We start from the raw sequence: 21,652 nt of genomic DNA on the forward strand, positions 1-21,652 counted from the left end.
CGGTGTGTGAAATCATCCTTTCTTCGCACAAATCTACCACCAGGAAGACTTATGCTAGTAAGTGGAAACGTTTCTCTTTCTGGGCAGAGGCTAGGAATATAGAACCCTTTACAGCCCCTGTCCATCATGTTCTAGATTTTTTAGCAGAACTTTTTCAAGCTGGTTCCTCGTCTGCCACTATTAGGGTCCAATTAGCTGCTATCGCAAATTTCCACGCTGGTCTGTCAGAAACCAGCATCATGTCCCACAAACTTTGCAAGGCCTTTCTTAAAGGGACTGTTTTGCTTAGGCCCCCGGTCAGAGATCCCCCGCCTCCGTGGGATTTAAACTTGATATTAGCTTCCTTGATTCTCCCTCCTTTTGAACCTGCGGCTTCCTGTTCCTTAAAATTACTCTCCTGGAAGACTCTCTTTTTAGTAGCCATCATCTCAGCTAGGAGAGTTTCGGAACTTCAAGCCCTCTGTATTCGTCCTCCTTACCTTGTGTGTCACAAGGATAGAGTTTCACTCAGGACTAATCCTTCTTTTCTGCCCAAGATACCTTCTGAAACAAACCTGAATCAGGCTATTGATCTACCTGTCTTTTTTCCTAACTATTCGAACAAAGCTGAACAAAAGTTACACCAATTGGACATTCATAGGCAATTACATTTTTATTTGGATAGGACTAAGCAAACAAGAAAATCAGACCAACTCTTCCTGTCCTATGCTGAGGGCAAACAGGGCCTGCCAGTTTCTAAAGTAACCTTATCCAGGTGGTTGTCCTCTATTATTACTTTGATTTATCATCTGAGACATAAAGAACTCCCTACTAAACCTAAAGGTCATTCCACCAGAGCGTTAGCTACTTCGGTAGCTTTTCAAGCTAGACTACCAATGGAATCTATTTGTGCTGCAGCCACATGGGCCACTCCTCATACCTTTTCATTTCACATTATAAGTTGGATATGGCCTCTAGCAGTAGAGCTGATTTTGGTTCCACTGTGCTCAAGAGTCTGTTCCGATGAGCCACCCAGGACTAAGGTGCTAGGGACGCTGTCCCAACCAGCAAGAATGAAGGCTAGATAGACAACTTAACATTAAGAAGTTATGTACCTACCATAACATTCCATGTTAGTTGTCTTTTTCTCACCTTCTTTCTTGCGTCCCACCCTCCACCCCCCTAGCCTGGACAGACCGAAAAGAGTCCATTTTTGAGGCCTTCTTCCTCTGGCTGAGTCTTATCTGGGTTACGTCCTCCTCTGTTTTAGTACTGTAGGTAAACCTTGTAGTTTGGACAGGTGTCCTTAAAATTTTTTCTATGGTGTTAGCTCTGCCAAATGAGATCTGGGTTTCTAGCGCCAAGCATTGTGGGATAAGGGGAGGCCTCGAGCCAGTAAATAGCTCTCGAGCTTTAGTAGATGGCCGAGTCGGAGCCGAGGATCGGCTCTGAACCCAACCAGCAAGAAAGAAGGCGAGAAGAAGACAACTAACATGGAACGTTATGGTATGTACATAACTTCTTATTATGAGGCACGTCTACTATAATTTGCTGAGGTGTAGATCACCATTGTAATACCTGGCCTTAATAAAACCATCACAAATGACATTTCTTGAGGCGTGCTATAACTGTGGATGTCCTTTCATTCAATGCCGCAGTATTCTTAACACATGGGATATAGCCCACAAGGCGACCCAACATCTGGTCAGTATACCAAAGCCTTTAAGTTGCCATAGGGTATGCCATATATCACTAGTACACTCCTCATGTAGTGTAGGCCATAAAAGGAACGCCCAGACGTACCCTCCTCAGAACTTCTTTGACACCAGTCTGAACGCCCTCATTTGATCGTCATTCTGATCGCCTGAGCTATTGTTGTGTTGCACTGGTGTACTTTGGCTCAGATAATTCTCCCATTGGAGATTTTTTCTTTGTTTTTGGTTGCCATCAATATATTTGTGGTTAATGTCATCCAGAAGGTGAAAATGCAATTGTGGGAGACAAATTCTCCATAAGGATCACCATGAGCAGTGTTTGGGAGCTGCTCATGGCTATACATCTTGCAGTATTTGTCAGACCTTTGTCCCTAAAACAGTCAGAAGTTGCCTTTCCTCCCTCAAATTTTCTCAAGGGAATCAGTGGCTTAAACCATTAGCTCAGGGCTCAATGGAAGGTGCATCCTAGGCCTGAAGTACAGCCGCCAACGAAGAGAAAGGCAAGACTGCTAGGCTGGATTCTTCAGCTGCACCTCCCTTATGGGCCATCTCTCATGAGGATGATGAAGGCCCAGAGGTTCACCCAGTTCCAGAGTTGGATTCATCTGCTGTGTCCGGTTCAGAGACTTGTATGGATTTGGCTGCGAGGACGTCCTTGGAGGCCTTGCAGATGTCTTTCACAAGCGTTCAGGGGAACCACAGCTTGTGATTATGGAAGGGCCTAGGGGTATTCCACAGATCTTAGTGAGGGTGGAAGTGGTGACTACGATTGTGGAATACAGACCTACGTTTGGGCCTTCTGCCTTTCATAAGGGAGACATCCATTTAGAAAAGAAACAGAAAACAAAGCATTTATCGCCTACTCCCAAAGACCCTTAGAGTGGCAGAATTTTACTCAAGGCCTGTTTAAGGCCCTTATGGCTTTGAAGCCACATAAGGGGATCTCTGTTCCAGCTCCTCCTTGGTCTCTTTCCCTTCCAAAAGGGTTAGAGATCAGGGTTCCTGGGGCAGAGGGGTAGAATCTGATTAGGATTCCTTGGCCTACTGCACACAGATTCCTTCTCCATTAGACTTACAGCTCTGAGGAGGAAGAATCCATCAGTCCATACTCTCCTGTTGAAGGGATCTCTTTTAAGGATACCATTGTAAGGATGATGGAGTATTTCAAATGGGATTGCTCTCAGGTGTCTGATGTGAACAGGAGATACTGTGAGCTCCTTCAGATGGATTCCCCTAAATCCTCTGCTGTACCTCCTGTTTTGCCTGCCTTTTTGGGTGCGTTTTCCTCTGTTCACAGACTCCATATTCCCAACCCCCCTGCCCCTAATAAACCTGTTCATTTCTGTAAGGTGCCAGAGGACTGCAAACATTTATACAAGTGCCCTTCTGATGAACCCTCTGTAATTTTTGTGGCTTCTGATAAGCTTTCCGAAGTACTGCTTTCCACTAAGCTTCTTCCCTCTGATAAGGACTGTGGAAAGGCTGGGCAAGAAGGTTTACACTTCTGCCACCCTTGTCGTCAGCCATTAATTATCTGACTTACATAACCAAGTATGTGTTGGCTCTGCTTTCTCAGACTTGTCAACTCTTAGCTGACCTTCCGGATTTTGAGGTTAAGACTTCTGCCTTGTCTCTGTCAGGGGCTTCCTCTCAGGTAGCTAGGCACTCCATGATGCAGCAGATGCTTCTTCAAGAGCTGCAGCTTCTGGTTCTGTACTGAGGAAATATTCCTGACTAAGCCTTCAGCCTTTGCTTGATGGTATTAAGGTGAAGCTAATGGCTGTCCCCTTTGGGAAAAACTCAGTTCCCACTAATTACCACATCGATGGGAGCACACTGAACACTGAAGACATTATAAGAGATTTGGGGACATAGGTTGACAGCAACCTCTCCTTCGACCACCACATTGTCACTGTGGTCAGAAAGTCCTGTGTGGCACATCTCATTACCAAGGTTTTTGCATCCAAGAAAAAAGAGGTCATCATCTTTCTCTACTCTTCCCTTATTTGGCCAATTATCGAGTATAATGCCCCATTTGGCATGTACCTCACTAGACACATGCAACAGCTGGAAAGACCACAAAAGTACCAAATGAAGAGGATCCTAGGCCTTAAACATATGTCCTACATGGACAGACTCAAAAAACTCCAGCTGTTCTCTGTCTCATATCGTCTACTAAGAGGCGACATCTACTTGACTTACAAAGCCTTGTCTGACCCAGCTCTGTTAGAAATGCTACATCTAAAGAAATCCCAATTCCTCCACACCACACGCTTCAGAGACCTCAACCTCATTACCACAATCAATAGAACATGCAGGAGGTACAGGTTCTACCACTCTCTTCCTAATCACATTCCTCTTTTTCTTAGACTGTCTGTCTCTTTTCCTGTTTGGTCACACATTACCCAAGACTCTTGGGTCCTCAGCAACATTCACCTAGGCTACGTCATGGTTTGGAAATCTCTTCCTCCTTTCATGGGCATTCCTCAACCTCCTCAAGTCCCGTTACATCTTTTTGGAGGTTATTCAGGAACTTCAGGCTTAAGGCACCATAGGGAAGGGATTTTACTCCAAATATATCTTGTTCCAGGAAAAGAAGGGACTTGGAGACCCATTCTGAACCTCTCTCACCTGAACACCTTTCTGAAGGTGCCTACTTTTTGAATACTTTCACTTTAAACCTTGTTTCCTCTCCTTCTTCCTCAGGCTTTCCTTGTTTCTCTGGATGTCAAGGACACTTAACCTCCACATTCCTATTCATCCCCTTTTTAGGAAGTTTTTACGTTTCTCTGTTATATTTTCAGTTCTGTGCTTTGCCCTTTATCCTTTCTACTGCACCAAGGCTATTCAGCAAATGCCTAGCACATCTGATTGCTATTTTGCAGACATCAGGTCTTCCCCTATCTGGATGACCTCCTATTCCAGGCATCCTCACCAGAGATTTTGTTGCAAAATCTCCACTTTAACATTTCTGTTCTTCAAGGCCCGGGGTTCATTATAAATTTCAAAAAGTCTTCTCTGACTCCTTATCAGGACCAGGTGTTCCTGGGGTCCAGGATACAGACAGTGCCTATGCTGGTATCGCTGCCTCTTCCAAAGGTTCAGACACTAGTTGTTTTCTTCCAGAATCTTTTTCTCCTGCCCTCCATTATGGCCAGGGAGTGTTTTGAGAGTTCTGGGGTTTATGGCATCCACCATTCCCATGTTCCCTCTAACCAAACTTCACATGAGAAGTCTCCAGGGATCTATATCAGTTTGCCACAATCGCATTGCTATGAACACCTATTCATCCACCCTAATTCAGAGAAAATCATTTCAGAGATTCTCTGAATTTACAGAGGGCAAGGAAATAATTGCCCTAGAGCAGAACTTTGCCCTTTTCTCCACTGCAGTGCAGTCTCAGAGTTGGTATATATAGTTAGGGGATGTGGGAGGGTGAATCCCCCCACTTGGGTGAGTTCGATTTGCTTAGCTGTCGGTCCATTGTGATGTAAGGCAAGTATTTCCTTGCTCTCAGTAAATTCAGTGAATCGCTGAAATGATTTTCGCTGAATTAGGGTCTATGAATAGATGTTCATTGCAATGCGATTGTGGCAAACTAATATAGACCCACCTCCAGTGGTTCCAAAAATATCAGTGTGGCAACAGCATGTGCACCCTCTAGATTTTCTAGTTCCTCTTCTACACTTCCTAAAGAAGGAATTGCAGTGGTGGATTGAGCAACTTCCCCTAAATCCAGGACTTCCTGTTCATCCACCTCTCCCAGTTCAGAAGTCATTTACAGATGCCTCAAATGTGGGATGGAGTGCAGCTCTAGGCTGTCTCAAGGTTCAGGCCGTTTGGTCAACTCTTCAACAGAAGGAGCACATCAACATCAGAAAGATGAGGGTATTGCTGATGGCTCTGCAAACTTTTCATCCTCTCCTCTCCCCAGGACCTCTCAAGGTGTTCACAGATAACACCGCAGTCCTTTGGTATGTGAACAAGCGGTGTAGGGAGGGATGAAGTCCTACCTCCTTTGCCAGTTGGGAGTCCTGGTTTGGGATATTGCATTGAAGCATCAGCTGACCCTTCCTTCAGCTCAAAATTCAGTGGCGGACACTCTGAGCAGGTCCTTGATTCAATCTCATTAATGGATGCTTCACAGGAAAGTGTTTCTGAACATTGTCCACCAGTAGGGTACTCCTCAAGTAAATCTATTTGCTTCCCCCTGTGAACAAACAGCTTCCACAGTTTTGTGCCAGGGTCTGAAGTCCTCTGGTGTGGAAGGTGGATGCACTCTCATTCTCATGGAAGGGGATGTTTCTGTATGCCTTCTCACCCCTTCCTCTTATTCCGAAATTCCTGTCCAGGATTCAACAAGATTCTCCAAATATCTTGCTGGTGACTCCCTTTTGGCCATGGCAGCATTAGTTCCCTCTTCTTCTCCATTTAGCCAGTGGCCATCACCACAAGTTACCTCACAGGGTGGACTTACTCATGCAAGACAAGGGATCGCTCATCCATCTTCACCTATCTATTCTTCAGCTGACTCTATGGATGATAGGATTTTGATTCCATATAGGCTCCTTTTTTCTGAGGATGTGCTTAGAGTCCTGCTAGAGGCCAGGACACCCAATAGTAGGAACTCCTACTTATCTAAATGAAAGAGGTTTTCTATTTGGTGTTGTTCAAGAAACCTAGATCCATTTAATGTGGACCTTCCTTTGGTTCTATCTTATTTGTGTGAATTGCTCAATGCAATTTGGCCTACTCTTCAGTTAAGGCTCATTTATCAGCTTTTTCTGCTTGTCTGCCTTTATCTCCTCCTGTAGCTTCTACATTTGAAGCCAAACAGTTTCTTAAAGGTGTCTTTCATATTAGACCTCCCAGGAAGTCCGTTCCCCCTCTCCGGGATCTTAATTTTGTCTTGGAGAAATTGACACGGCTACAAGAGCTTGCTGCCTCAGCTTCCTTGCAACATTGTTCCTGGAAGACTGTTCTTCTGTTGGCTATTACGTCTGCCAGATGAGTGTCTAACCTCTTATGGATTGACCCCCCCCCCTTTCTTATTTTTCATAAAGATAGAGTGTCCCTGCTTAGTAATCCTTCCTTTATGCCTAAGATAGTGAATAAGTGTTCTTAAATCAGTCTGTTCAATTGCCTACCTTCCTTTCCCCCTTCTCCACAGTCTTCTATTGAGTGGTTCTTCACACCTTAGATGTGCATAGACAACTCAGATTTTACTTGGAAAAGACTAAGACTATTAGAAAGTCTGATCAGCTTTTTGTTTCTTTTCGCCCCAAGTCTTTAGGGGTACCTGTTTCCAAGCAGACTATTACTTCTTGAATTTCTAAAGGCATTTATTTTTGTTATGTTCATCTTGGTAAAAACCTTCCTCATTTTGTTAAGGTTCATTCCACCAGAGCTGTTGCTTCCTTTGGTGCTTTTTGCAAGGGGATTAGACTCTTAACTCCATCTTTGAAGCACCTACTTGGACTTCAGTGCATACTTTCACCAAACATTACAAGCTGGATGCAGTATCTAGAGCTAGGGCTGGTTTTGCAAGACCCATTTTGTATGGGTTCATTGAGAGATTTGCTGGTCCTTCCAGTGAATGGAAGGACATAGTACAGTTGTGTAAAATCTTACCATAACAGTAGATGTCCTTCTCTTCACTGCTGCAGTATTCACTCCCACCCTCCATCCCCCATGTACTTTTCTTTCTTCCGGATGTATTGCTCACATCTTCCTTCACTGGACTGATGTTCTTGCTGGGGCTCTCAGTTCTGAGGAGGGTACGTCTAGATATCCATCCCTTTTATGCCCTATGCTAAGTGAGGAGCATACTAGTGATGTATGGAGTACCCTATGGCATCCTAAAGGCTTTGGTATACTGACCGGATGTCAGGTCACCTTGCAGGCTATATCACATGTGTTAAGAACATTGCAGCAGTGAAGAGAAGGACATCTACCATTATGGTACGATTTTACAAAACTGTACTTTACAGTTCCCTGACAGTCATCCTGTTCCAGGCATTACATAGACTCCTACACAAGGTACCAGTTGTCAGGATATGTAAGTCTGTATGCTGTGATCCTCCGTAAAGCAGTATGTTATCATAGAAATGGAGATGGAACATGTAGAACCTGGTAATCTCAGAGCAGTGTGCAGGATGGCGAAATCACAATGTAACACGCTTATGTTAATAATAGAGGGTTATGGCTTGAATAATGAATGACACAATAGTAGCTTGTCATCAGTGACACTGATTTTCCATTTTTCTGGAGTGAATATCAGTAAATACTAAATGTGGCAGTTTGAGTTTTGGATAAAAATGGGATTTTCACTGAATTTGGCATTTTAAGCCAGAGCACTCATTCATTACAAATCTGTATTTCTTCTTATATTTACTATTTGCAATACTGCCATCTTGGTGGGAAGTAGAAAATTTTAATGAAATTATGATAAGGGTAGGAAATTACATTTAAAAATTGTGGGTATAAGTCCTGATTTTATCTCATGAAAAAGGAATTTACGTTTTTTGAGAAATGTAAACCAGTGTCCCTGCCAGTCATACTAAATATGTGCCCAGAAGAGGATTTGAGAATGCAGAGGGAGTGCCAAAAGATTACAGACTAGAACTGGGAAGTTGTTAGTAAAATGAGCACATGCTGCCATCCACCTGGAGCTGACAATACAGCAAAGCTTGGCAATCATAAGGGCAGAGGCTTCCCTGTCATCAGATTTCCTTTTAGTATGGTCTCACATTGAAGGCCATTTTGAAAACCCTTGAACATTGAACATTCATAAGTTACTGATTTTCTTTTAAATTTTAAATCCAAAGTTCATAAATAGTGAATAAAGGTACACATATTTAAGACCAGTAATTGGATATGAGGTAAAGAAAAGTCAGGTTGCCAGTATCAAACAGGCATTTTAAATTAGCTAGTTTTAACATGAAATTAAGAATGTAGGAGAATCCAGCCTTTGAACTCATGCTGTTTGTTTTTTCTTGCTGTTACTCCTCTAAACAGAAAATAGGTGTACAAAAGACTTTATAAGCTAAGTGGCCATGAATATAGAACTGAAGATTTCTTTGAACAGACAGAAAATGACTGCACTGTTAGTAGTCTTTTGGTTCCGTTGCCCATGTTTTTAAGGTGACACAGTATTTTGTATTGATACCCTACAATACTGTCCTTCATTTCAGTTCTCAGCTTGTGTGCTTTCTGTACAGTGTACATTTCTTCGCTGTGTCATTATGAATTTTTGCTGGGTGCTCTGGTTTCCTCACAAAACCCAAAAACATATTATAGCTTGATTGGTGACTCAATTGTCCATAGGTGTGCATGCCATATGTGAGTGAGTAAATGAGTGAGGGAGTATGTGCATGCATGTGTAATTGACTGAGTGAGTTTCTCATGGTAGATTGCTATCCAGTTCAAGTTTAGTTTCCTGCATTGTACCCATGGAATACCAGAATATGCTGTAGCTCCTCATAACCCTGAATTTGATAAAGCATGTAGGTGAGGAATGAATGGGTGTCCACTGGTTATCAGATTTACCCAGATGTAGTCCTACTGTGTGTACTAGTGCAGTAATTACTGCTGATTTGTGGGCTTTGTTGGGTCTACCAGTGGCTGTTATGATTAAGTAAAAAGAGCATCCATGGATTCATTCCAGCTTTGCTAACAGATGACTGTTGGTTATTACTGTTATACAGCATCTTGCTTAAAAAAGTGCTTTATTTTTGAATAAACCTCTCTATAATAAAATTACCATCCCTTTTGGCAGTTTTCATGGATAAATATTAGTGAAAGCATGCAGAGCCTGTGTAGTTTACATGCATATAGTGTGACCTGCCTGCTTACTCTAATGGTGCTTTATATGTTGAGCACACAATGTGCCACATGTTCTGCAGCTTATTTATTTATTTATTTTTACTTTTGGGTCATGCCACTGATCAGGTAATCAACCTAGGGCTTGTACTTCCTCCTTTTGGTAGTTCATATGTACAGCTTTACCACCAGACCAGAATAAGCATATTGCGTAGAAAGTATTTCTTATAACTGTCTTCAGATCACAGTGGTTCAGGAGACCATGTGATTTTTAAACATGAAATCCTTACAGAATAGTGGACACACTGAGATTCATGGAAGGCATTTAGTATATGAAACAATGTATTTTTATAACTAAAATCTTTCCATGTTATTCGTTTAACATAGCTTAGTAGTAAAAGTTTAGTACTTCAGATTCATAATCATTCAGTGTGGGAATGGAAAAGCAAAAGGAGTACATTAAAGTACATTCTGACAGAGGTTTTGGTAGTTTCCTGACATCGGCAGTTTTCTTACTTGCAGCAACAGTGGTGACCAATATAATATTTCACAGCTGTAGCTTAGATGTAAAGTGAGGCCTTTTTTCTGTGCGAGTTAATATAAGCCATGTTTCTTTTTGATGTTCTGTTTTAGGTTGTGGATTGCATCCTCCCACCCTTGGTTGCCTTGGCACTTAGTCAGAATGGTGAGCTTGACCACATCAAGTAAACTTTCCCTAAATTTTGCATTTGTTTTTAATTAGAAATCAGTGTGGTAACATTCCTGACACATTACCTTTTTAGTGGAATGGAGAATCTTCAGCTTGAGGCTGCTATCAGAAACCACATCACTACTGGTGAGCCACGATGCCATTGCAGAGGAGACCAGGGAAAACCTTGATATAAACAGCAAACTTCTGTCTCTCATTAGAGATTCCCTGCTTCTACAGTAAGTACTGGTCTTGCTTTTTATTGGCAGTGTAATTTATGATATCCATATCTTTTTTTTTTTTTTTTTTTTTTTTTTTTATTACAGCAAATACCCTGTAATTTTGATACCTTTAAAATGTGCATTAACAAAGTATACTGCCTTCATTTTTAACGGCTAACATCTTCAAAAATCAGATGCTCCATATTTCAAATAACTGACCTTGAATTAAATATTATGTCTGAATTATATCACCATCCTGTCTTTCAGAGTCATGGGGTCATTTTTTTTAATGTATAGCTTCACTGTCAATCTTTTTACACTGTTTTTTTTTCTTGTGATTCTCCCAGCTGCTTTACGTATTGTGAATGTCTTTGCCATGAATCATTTACTGCATAGCAAAATGCTCTGCTGCTTTGTCAGGGGAAAACGTGATTATATTTTCCCCAAAGAGATATTGCATACTGTAGAAACTTTTACTTGTCATTATTTAGATCAACAATTTGTTTAAGCATTATGGTTTTGTTGTTTCATAGGTTCGTAGTACTTGGCAAGCTGCTCTTGCAGGCCATTTTAAGCCTAGCTAGTGGCCGTTTTTGTTCTCTAATTAGCCTATCACATTTAGTTAGAGATTGGCCTTATGCATCCCATGATAAATATTTATATGTTACCCTTAATGAGAATAACTGGGATAATACCATACGTAATTTGAGGGGATCCATGAGCGGGATACAGCTTTTAGGAGTTGCCTGTGTCCATTAGTAGAAGAGAGGGCAGTCTTGGAGTAAATTTTCTGCTTCCCACCCATAGATCCAAGTTGTGCTTGAATATAAACAGGGATGAACATTGTTTTATGCGGATGTGAAGTCTGTTCCAGAGCAGCAGTATCCTCTTCTATGTATACCTGTCTCTCCAAACCATTCTGTTGATGTTACACAAGAGGTTTAGATCTCTAGACTGAGTACTTCTGAAGCCATTTTACTTGTTGATCAGTATGGGGTCGGAGGAGTTCTTGCATGCCAGACACAGGTCACCTCTTAGCAGTCTGTAGGATACATAGTATAGTGACAGGATTTTGAGTCCATCCATATAAGGCATAGTTAGATCTTATATCCTTTTAGGAAGTTATCTCTATGGGCATTCCAGTTGCTGCATGTGTCTGGACAGATATGTGCCAAATGAGGCATTATGCTCAATGATTGGCCTAATGTGGACTGAGTAAAGGGGGACAATGACATCCCTAGATGTGGACACAATCCAGGGACAAGGGTCTTTCGTTTTTGCCCTCCCAGAGTACTGATATTACTGAGATGATTTTTGATATGAAAGCTTTCACTAGAAATGTAATGTTAAAGTATATGTATAAAGACAATGTAGTTATATCTACTGAGTATGTTTTTAGGAAGCCAAGTACTTGCACACCTGTTTTATATCCCCTTATTGAGGCATTTGAAAAAATATGTTTAGATGAAATTTATAAGGGCTATGATTCTGCAAATAAGAGGAAACACATTTTTAATATGACTGTAAGAAAGAAAGAAGCGCTTGAACACTTAATGTGTGACCAAAGCATTGTTATACGTCCTGCCGATAAGGAGGGCCCTATTGTGATTCTAGATTCTTCATGGTATGCTGACAAAATGAATGTTATGTTGTCTGACAATTCTTTTTGGTACTTACATATTATCGCAACCAGATTTTGCAATGTAGCGTACATTCTGACATTTGTTTGAATTTTAGAAAATGTAGTGTATTAGGGAAGGGTGGCCGGTTTAAAAGTTTGCTGGGATATTGGTGGGGGATTTTTTAATGTTTTATGGGTACAATTTTTGGATAGGTGTGTAGTGTGCTGAAAAGACGTTGAGCGTTATGTTGGTATGTGTATTTATATGCAATCTTTCGAAGGTGCTTTTAATTTGAGAGCTGTCGTCAGAAGGTGCTGGTCGTATGGGAATTATCGAAGGATTTTGGAGATTTGAGAGCTATCGGAAGGTGTTCGTATGGGAGTTATCGAAGGACTTTGGGATCATTAAATGTGCTTTTCATTTTGGAGGTATCGTTGGAAGGTGGTGTTAGTTTTGGAGCTATCGAAGGAGTTTGGAAACTATCGTTGGAACTTCGTTTGGAAAGGATTTTTGGATATATCATTGGGGCAATCAATAGTGTTTTTGGACTTTGGGAGCTATCGTTGGAACTTTGGTTGAAAAGGACTTTTGGATTTATCATTGGGATAGTCAATGGTATTTTTAATTTGGAGTTATTGAAGGACTTTGGGAGCTATCGTTGGAACTTCGTTTGGTTGAAAAGGACTTTGGGAGCTATCGTTGGGGCAATCGAAGGAGCTTTTGGTTTGGGATTTATCGCTGGATGTGTTACACGTGGAGATTTATTTTTCAGCTGTATTTTCGTTTATTCAGTTCTTGGATTACTTAAATGCTTTCATTAAAAAAAAAAGAAGAAAATGGAGTCAAGGTAAGTGATTGAGGAAAAGTATTTAATGGTTAAACTGCATTCATTGAATGGTACATATGCAATGTAATATAGGTAAATTCAGAGTACTGCTTTGCTTCTTTCTTCGTTGCAATGTATATTCGAATGTCATTAATTTTCATAGCTGTTAGGGCTCTACTGTTTAATATTGTTAGGGTTGCCACCTTTTCAAATGGCGAAAGTGGTACATTTTTGGTACAAACATCAGATTTTACAGCCAACACATACCCACGGTCAGTACAAAGGTTAGAACTTAACTTTTTTGCCTAAATAAAAGCTTATTCTTGTAGCATTTTAGTTGCTTATTCTATTTCTTATAACATTTAGGTATTTTAGGTACAGAATAACTGTTTTATGCAACTATTACTTAAAATATAGGAAATATTTTTGTCCTAAAATCTCAGGACATTTGCCATTTTTACAATTTTTTGTCAGGACAAAACTGCCCAAAGAGGAACTGTCCCTCGCAAAGTGGGACAGGTGGTAACCCTAAATATTGTTAATTGTGGATTCTTCAGTTGCTGTTATATTGGTTGTCAGTGTAGATAGTTCTGAAGATGTGGATTGTTCACTGGGTGTTGTTTTGTTTTTTACTGTTGAGAGCTTAGAAGTAGTTGGTTGGTTAATTGCTGTGGTACTTGTTGGTATGGATTTTCTGTTTTTTTGTGGAGGAAAGTTGTTAGCGACGTCTTTTAATAGTTCTTCAAAGCAGTCTTTTGAATTTGATAGTTGTGTTTTGCGCCACATATATTCAACAAGAATGGAATGTAGATGGTGACATGCAGTTCCTCGTTGTTTCTTGTTTCTCCACTTTACTGAGCCCCACATTCTTTCTATATGTTGTGTATGCATTCCAGTGTCTGGGTCAACAAAATTGTAGCTGTGATTAACTTTGTCATGGCTGATGCCAGCTTTTTTTAGTTGTTTTGTTTGGTATGCTTTCCAGGAGTCTGAGTATATAATGCTGCCTTCTTTGATTTTTTTTGTATTTGGTCAAACAATGTAGAGGCACTTCTATCAGGCACTTTTACTACAAACATTTCTTTCGTTTCCCTACAGATTCCTGTGAAAATCCACTGTTGAGGTAGGATACGACCGCTGTTATTTTTCCGCCGAGTAAATAAACTTTCGTCGATTTCCACTATATGCCCTGGCCCTCCGATCTTTTTCTTCTCTTGTTTTTCCAACTCCATGGTACATACATCCCTTAAATAATTACTCCAGTTGATAACTGTTTTGTCAGCCATATCCAATTCTTCACGACAGAAATTAATGCTAGATGTTAAGTTGTCTATCTCGCCTTCATTCTTGCTGGATGGGTTCGGAGCCGACCTCGGCTCCGACTCGGCCACTCTAAAAGCTCGAGAGTTGTTTCCACCGGCTCGAGGCTCCCCTTATATCCCACAATGCTAGGCGTGAGTTACCTCAGATCTCGTTTGCCGCTGCAGCGATCGAGGTGTGTTTTCTACCGGCTCCAGGTTAGTGAAAGTTAGACTAGTTTAAATTCTTTAGACTTAGGCTAGCTTAGTGTATTTTTCTTTCCCCTTAGTGTAGTGGACTTTTTGTCCCTTCTACCTTTTATCCAGCCCCCTTTTTTTCTAAAGAACTTATAGTTCTTTCCCTAAGGCCTTCGGGCCCTTCCTTCCCTATCCTTAAGGTGTGTATGTGTTTGATTAGGGAGTTTTATTTTAACTTACCTTTAGTTTAAATAATTCCCTTTGAACCCTATCAGTGTAATCTGTGTGTGTGTGTTTCTGTGTGTGATTACACTTCGATTCCTTGAATATGTCCAAGGATACAAAGGTCTCAGGCTTCAAGAAGTGTGACTCGTGCTGTCAAAAAATGTCTCTGACAGACGGTCACACTTCTTGTGTGTATTGCCTGGGACCTTTACACCTGCAGGACTCTTGTGCTGTATGCCATGGCTTCAGCCCTAGAGTCCTGCAGGAGAGAAAAAATAAACTCATTTTGAGGGGTTTAATTAAGCCTGAAGGTTCCCTTTCTGTGTCATCGGGGAAACCTTCTAAGGCTTCTAAGACCTCGGATCCAGCTTCAGAGTCGAGGCCTAAGGCTTCGAAGCCTACTGCTTCATCGGCTCCGGCTGGAGCCGATGAGTCTTTGACTGCAGTATCCATGGTTTCCTCAGCTCCGGCCGGAGCCGAGGCATTAGAGATTCCTGGGTCGGCTCCGATCAGACCATCGGAGCCGACATCTAGAAAGAGATCGAGGTCACCGTCCCTTGGCTCCATTCATTCGGCTCCAGCGTCTCCCCTGCTGTCTGAACGGAGCCATAGATCTCACTCCTCCAGGTCATCGAGGCTCTCAGATCACGACCTCCAGAGGGTAGTGAGTAGACTTTTGAAGTCCGAGGCACTGGCCCAAATGCTCCAGAGTCCGACTCATCAGTCGATGCCTCAACTAGTTCCAATAAATATTCCTCCTCCGACTCCTTTGAGCTCGGGCAGGCGTCTCGGGACCGAGACTGTGGTAGCGTCGGAGCCGATACATTTGTCTTCGGCTCCGTTGTCTGCTCCGATTTCTTCTTTTGAAGAATCTCGGTGCCGGGCTTCCCTCGTCGGCTCCGAGGGGGTGAGTGGCATCGGACCCTTGTCCGATCCCCCTCTCCCTCTCGGTGCTTCGGCGCTGGTGAGTTCGGCTCCGACATCGGCCTCGGAGCCATCTCTGTCGGTGCCGAGGGAGGTTCTCAGCTTCTCGGAGCGGGGACCTCTGGCTCTGCCGGACAGGGGTGCGTTCGAGGTCATGCGGAGTGTGTTGGAACCTTGTTCGACTCCACAGTCGGCTCCGTCCGCCCCTCCCTCTTCGGTGCCTTTGGTTATGTCGACTCACTCCCTCATCCCAGACCGCAGAGAGCAAGCTCCTCAAGAATCCCCTGTGGGGATCTCATCCTCTTCCGAGGCCTCTCCTGAATTGGCAGGGGAGCCCCCTAGGAAGAGAAAGTGTAAGAGGAAGCACATAGACTCACCTGAGTCTGTCACCTCTGACACAGATTTAGAGGATTCGAGGGTTCCCCCGTTCCCCTTCTGAAGATGTCTCTTTCGCAGACATTCTAGAGATCCTGAAACAGAGGGGAAATTGGCCAGCCCTTAACCCTTCGGAGGATGAATCTGTGTATCTTGAGGCGTTTGGCTCTCGCCCTTCCACCTCCTGGGTGTCCCCCCCCTTTGATCCCCTCATGCAGGTGGTTGCAAAGAAGGCCTGGGCGGCTCCTGATTCAGTGGACCCTACCCCCAGGAGACCTTCCAAATTTATAACAGCACCAACTGACAAGCAATTTCTCACAAAAGGTGTTTCTGTGGATGCTATGGTGGTAGCTGCTGCCACCAAGAAGGAACTAGCTGATCCTTCAGTGCCTGTTCATCCCCCTAACAAAGAATCTAGGTCTATGGACAGGTACGGGAAGCGGATGTTCTCGTCAGCGACCTTTGCTATGCGTTCGCTGAACTACCTATGCCATTTTACTCGTCTTCAAAGAGACTTGATCAAAGAAGCGAGTGACATGTTGAAGGATCCTACGGCTGCGGGTTTTCAAGACAAGATGAACACTGAGCTGGCTACCCTGAACTCCATAGCTAACTCCTCCATGCGCCTCCTTTCTTATGCGGCTGATGGAGCGAACAGGGCCGCAGGGACAGGTGTGGCCTTACGCAGGCATGCCTGGATGCGGCTATGCAACTTTGCGGACCCCTTTAAAACGTCTTTCACTAATTCCCCATTTGATGGATCATCTCTTTTTGGTCCTCAAGTGAAAGAAACCTTGACTAGGTGCGAGACAGATGGCAAGACTCTTTCTGCCGTCTGAGTCCGTTTTTCTACTCCTTCTAGGCCTTACCCCAAAGGCCAGAAAAGTGGGAAAATGTGGTTCCGCAAACAATCTCAAGGGACTTCGCCTGACGCACAGAGTCAGTTCCCCGCCAGAGGCAGAGGGGGGAACAACAATGGTAGACGTCGCCCTAGAGGCAGGGGGGGTCCGCAGAACCAGGGCAATCGAGAAGTCTTCTCTGATAAGCCCTTTCAGCATCCCTGAGGTGTTGCCTGACTGCCCACCTTCGGAGGCAGTCGGGGGAAGATTGTCACTGTACCCAGTAGTCTGGCTATCCCTGACTCAAGACAAATGGGTACAGTCCATCATTTCCGAAGGCTATTCCATTCCCTTCGTTCACATTCCAAACCAATCAAAAAAATCCCTTCCGGATGTTCCACCCGCTCAAAGGGAATCTTGCAGCTTTGGAAATTTCAAAGCTGCTTGCAAAAAGAGCAATTCAGCCAGTTCCAGCAGACCAGCAAGGATCCGGAATCTACTCCAGTTTCTTTTTAGTTCCAAAGAAAACAGGGGACTGGAAACCAATTTTGGATCTCAGTATCTTGAACAAGTCAGTCAAGAAAACAAGATTTTGGATGGTCACGCTGCAGTCCATCCTTCCCCTTTTGGGAAAGGGAAACTGGATGTGCTCTATAGACCTTCAGGATGCGTACTATCACATAAAAATGAACAGACGCTCCAGAAGATTCCTCCGCTTCAGGCTGGGAACCAGTCATTTTCAATTCAGGGCCCTGCCCTTTGGTCTCACCACTGCCCCCCGGGTGTTTACCAAATGCATGGCAGTGGTAGCTTCTCACCTGAGACATCAAGGATTCCAGGTGTTTCCATATTTGGACGACTGGCTCCTCACAGCTCCCACCAAGCATCTTCTTCTAATGGCCAGGGACTACACCTTTCGCATTTGTCAAAATTTAGGCATTTCAATAAATTGCGAAAAGTCTGTTTTGTCGCCTTGTACTATTACCTTCATAGGCGCAAATCTAGACACAGTCAACATGTCTGCGAGACTAACAGATCAGAGAATAACAGACATACACAAACTGGTCTCGCTCCTCTTCAGCAGCAACAGAATCAAAGCCAGGTTAGTTCTGAAAGTGTTGGGGATTATGGCGGCTGCCATACCTCTGCTTCCATTAGCCAGGTTCCACATGAGAATCCTTCAATGGATGCTCTTCACGCAATGGTCATACCAGCAACTTCCGATGTCCCACACCATTATGATTACGCAGACATGCAGGAATCATCTTCTGTGGTGGATGTCTTCCCCTCAGCTCTTTTTGGGAAGACCCTTTGTCCCTTCCCCTCCGGTTGCTACTCTGACAACGGACGCCTCCCTGATCGGGTGGGGGGGGGGCATTATCAGGGCAGAACTGTCCAGGGCACATGGCAACCACACGAATGCCACTTGTACATAAATGTTCTAGAGATGAGAGCAGTGCTTTTAGCATTGCAAGCCCTTCAAGACTCTCTTCCCTTGGGAACGATAGCAATCCAGATGGACAATATGTCTGTAGTGTGGTATATCAACAAACAAGGCGGAACCAGGTCCTACCCCCTGTGTCGAGAAGCTCTCAGACTGTGGCAATGGGCGATTTCTTCTCAGCGGTTTCTGATAGCAACGCACATCCCCGGGAAGTCCAATCAAATCGCGGACAAGTTGAGCAGAGCTATCCTCATGCCTCACGAGTGGTCTCTGAAAGACTCTGTTGTGAGAGAAATTTTTCTCAAGTGGGGTCAGCCTTGCTGCGACCTTTTTGCTACTCCCCAAAACAGCAAGTGCAGAGATTATTTCACCCTATTCCCTCTACCAGGTCAGCCCAGCAGAGACGCTCTAGTCCAAGTTTGGCCCCAGGGACTTCTGTATGCATTTCCTTCCTTCCCACTAATCTCTCAAGTGATACAGAAAGCTATCACTCAGAAGGCCTCGTTGATCCTCATTGCTCCTTACTGGCCTCGACAGGTTTGGTTCCCCTTTCTACATCATTTTCTGTTGGAGCGACCTTGGCATCTGGACCTAGTTCCAGATCTTTTGATCCATCAGTCGGGTCAGTTTCATCGCTCCCTTCCCTCTCTGAACCTCACTGCTTGGTTCCTCCAATTCCAACCTTAGCCAGGCTTCCTCAAATATCTCACTCTGTCCGAGATATTTTGATAGCTTCCCATAAATCTTCCACTAGAAAGATTTATTTGAGTAAGTGGAAACGTTTCGCCTATTGGGCTCAAGGAAGGGACATAGATCCTTTCACTGCTTCCATCCAAATGGTCCTTGATTTTCTAGCTGAACTCTTCCATGCAGGTTCATCTCCTTCTACTGTTAAAGTTCAATTGGCAGCTATTTCTAACTTTCATGTGGGCATTTCAGAGTCTGCCATCATGTCCCACAAGCTTTGCAAAGCCTTTTTGAAGGGAGTTTTTCTACTTAGACCTCCGATAAGAAATCCTCCTCCTCCTTGGGACCTAAATTTAGTTCTCAGTTCTTTGATTCTCTCCCCTTTCGAACCTGCAGCCTCCTGTTCTTTAAAATTGCTATCATGGAAGACTCTCTTTCTGGTAGCTGTTACTTCAGCTAGAAGAGTTTCAGAACTTCATGCACTCAGCCGTCGACCTCCTTATATGTTGTTCCATAAGGACAGGGTATCTTTACGAACCAACCCGTCTTTTTTACCTAAGATAGCCTCGGCATCTAACCTAAATCAAAGCATTGACCTCCCTGTGTTTTTTCCAGAATATTCTAACAGGTCTGAACAAAAATTGCATTGGCTAGATGTTCATTGTCAGTTAAGGTACTATTTGGATAGAACCAAACAATTCAGAAAATCTGACCAGCTGTTTGTCTCTTATGCAGAAGGCAGAAAGGGACTTTCAGTTTCAAAGGTATCATTATCCAGATGGCTAACATCTCTGATTTCCCTTGTTTATGAAATTAGACACCAAAAGCTGCCTAACAAACCTAAAGCCCATTCTACCAGAGCTTTGGCTACTTCTATAGCCTTCCAAGACAGACTGCCTATTGACACCATTTGTGCAGCGGCTACTTGGGCTACTCCTCACACTTTCATTTCTCATTATAAGTTGGATTTAGCTTCTAGGCATAGAGCTAACTTTGGTTCCACTGTTCTCAAGAGTCTGTTCCGTTAGGCCACCGGGACAAGGTGCTAGGGGCGGTCCCATCCAGCAAGAATGAAGGCGAGATAGACAACTTAACATATAGAAGTTATGTTCTTACCATAACGTTCCATGTTAGTTGTCTTCTTCTCGCTTCTTCTTGGCCCCACCCTCCTTCCCCCTGGCCTGGACAGACCTAGAGGAGTTTGATTGTGACCTCTCTTTCTACCACCTCTTTACTTTAGGTATATGCTGCTGTGCATATTTCCTGGATCAGGATGTAGGTCACCCTTCTCTTCTCCCTGGTTTATAGAGGTGGACTTTGTTTATAGTTATTCTATTACTATTATAAGCTGGGCCTAGCTTACAAACGAGATCTGAGGTAACTCACGCCTAGCATTGTGGGATATAAGGGGAGCCTCGAGCCGGTGGAACCAACTCTCGAGCTTTTAGAGTGGCCGAGTCGGAGCCGAGGTCGGCTCCGAACCCATCCAGCAAGAAGAAGGCGAGAAGAAGACAACTAACATGGAACGTTATGGTAAGAACATAACTTCTATTTAACTGCTTACACCAACAGTATATAAAACGACCAGCAGTTATAAAAGAAATTCTACTTCCCTCAAAAAAGTTACCTTCCCAAACTCCTATTTGTTGGTAGCATTTAGCAGAGTTGCATTTCCAAAATATTTGTTTTCCATAGAATAATTTAATTTCATGTCGTGAACTGCATTCCTTGAAACTGTGTATAATTCCATACTGTTGAAATAACTGAATTGCCTCCTTATCTGTCTTTGGTAAATCCCACAATCGCATTTTTAACAAAACTATGACTACAGCAATCTACTTATATAGTTAATAACTATATGCCTTTTCAATAATCTGTTGACTAGAGCTTTGACAACTTTTGTATAGCACGAGAAGTGGAACACTTACAGAGATGCATTACTGACATGCGTAAATAGCGGTAAAAAAGGGTCAAGCTATTTTAAAATGTTCTTTTCTCTGTGTTTTCAAGTTTAAATAGTACTATAAATTAAAACTATTATAGAAAAGACGTTACTTAGTTTTAATACCGTTAATTCCGTTTTTTTAAGGAAAACACAAGCGAATAGCATTAGCGTGAAAATCTGGTTGCGATAATACGTAAGTTCCGTCTTTTTATAGTAAAATTACACTGTTTGATGTTAACAACAAGGTAATTCGTTAAACAAGTTGAGTTGTATGATGTCATCTGGGCTGATAGAAGTTTGTTGGATTTTTTTTTTTTTGTGCAACATCCCTTGATTCCCTTTATACAGGGCCTGCCCAAGTTACACAAGGATCCTGTAAATCCACCGCTTAGACCTGTAGTCTCTGGTAGAAAATGGAGTACAGAGTCTAGTCTCTGGTAGAAAATGGAGTACAGAGTCTAATCTCTGGTAGAAAATGGAGTACAGAATCTATGTCCATCTTTCTAGAAAAGTATTTTAGACCTCGTGTCAATACCAAATCATATATCCTGAGTGACTCTCAACAATTTCTGATTGATCTTTGACTTTATACAGGCTACATTTGATGTAGAGGGATGGTACTTGGTAACCTTGGATTTAAGTTCCCTCTTCACAGTTATACCAAATATGTTAGGTATTGAATGGGTGGTTCAATATCTGATGGAGCAACATATATTTAGTGATAGTAAGGTTGAATTACTTTATTTACTTCAGTTGGATCTATATAACAATGTATTTGTTTTTGATGGTAATTATTTTTTGCAAAGAGATGGCATAGCAATGGGCACATCATGTGCAAACAGCTA

At 42.8% G+C, this 21,652-nt stretch overlaps 1 protein-coding gene across 1 annotated transcript in view; it reads left to right on the plus strand.

The window, feature by feature from the left end:
* The window catches only part of ULK4 (unc-51 like kinase 4), a 4,087,308-nt gene that overhangs the window by 2,247,427 nt on the left and 1,818,229 nt on the right, over positions 1 to 21,652 (plus strand). Inside the window, exons 28-29 of the mRNA XM_044064733.1 lie at positions 10,149 to 10,200; positions 10,298 to 10,442. Of these exons, the coding sequence (XP_043920668.1) occupies positions 10,149 to 10,200; positions 10,298 to 10,442 (197 nt within the window). The remainder of the gene's footprint in view (positions 1 to 10,148; positions 10,201 to 10,297; positions 10,443 to 21,652) is intronic.

This window comes from Protopterus annectens, chromosome 3.part0 (genome assembly GCF_019279795.1).
Source record: "Protopterus annectens isolate FY-2018-M chromosome 3.part0, PAN1.0, whole genome shotgun sequence".
In the NCBI taxonomy this organism is placed as follows: Eukaryota; Metazoa; Chordata; order Ceratodontiformes; family Protopteridae; genus Protopterus; species Protopterus annectens.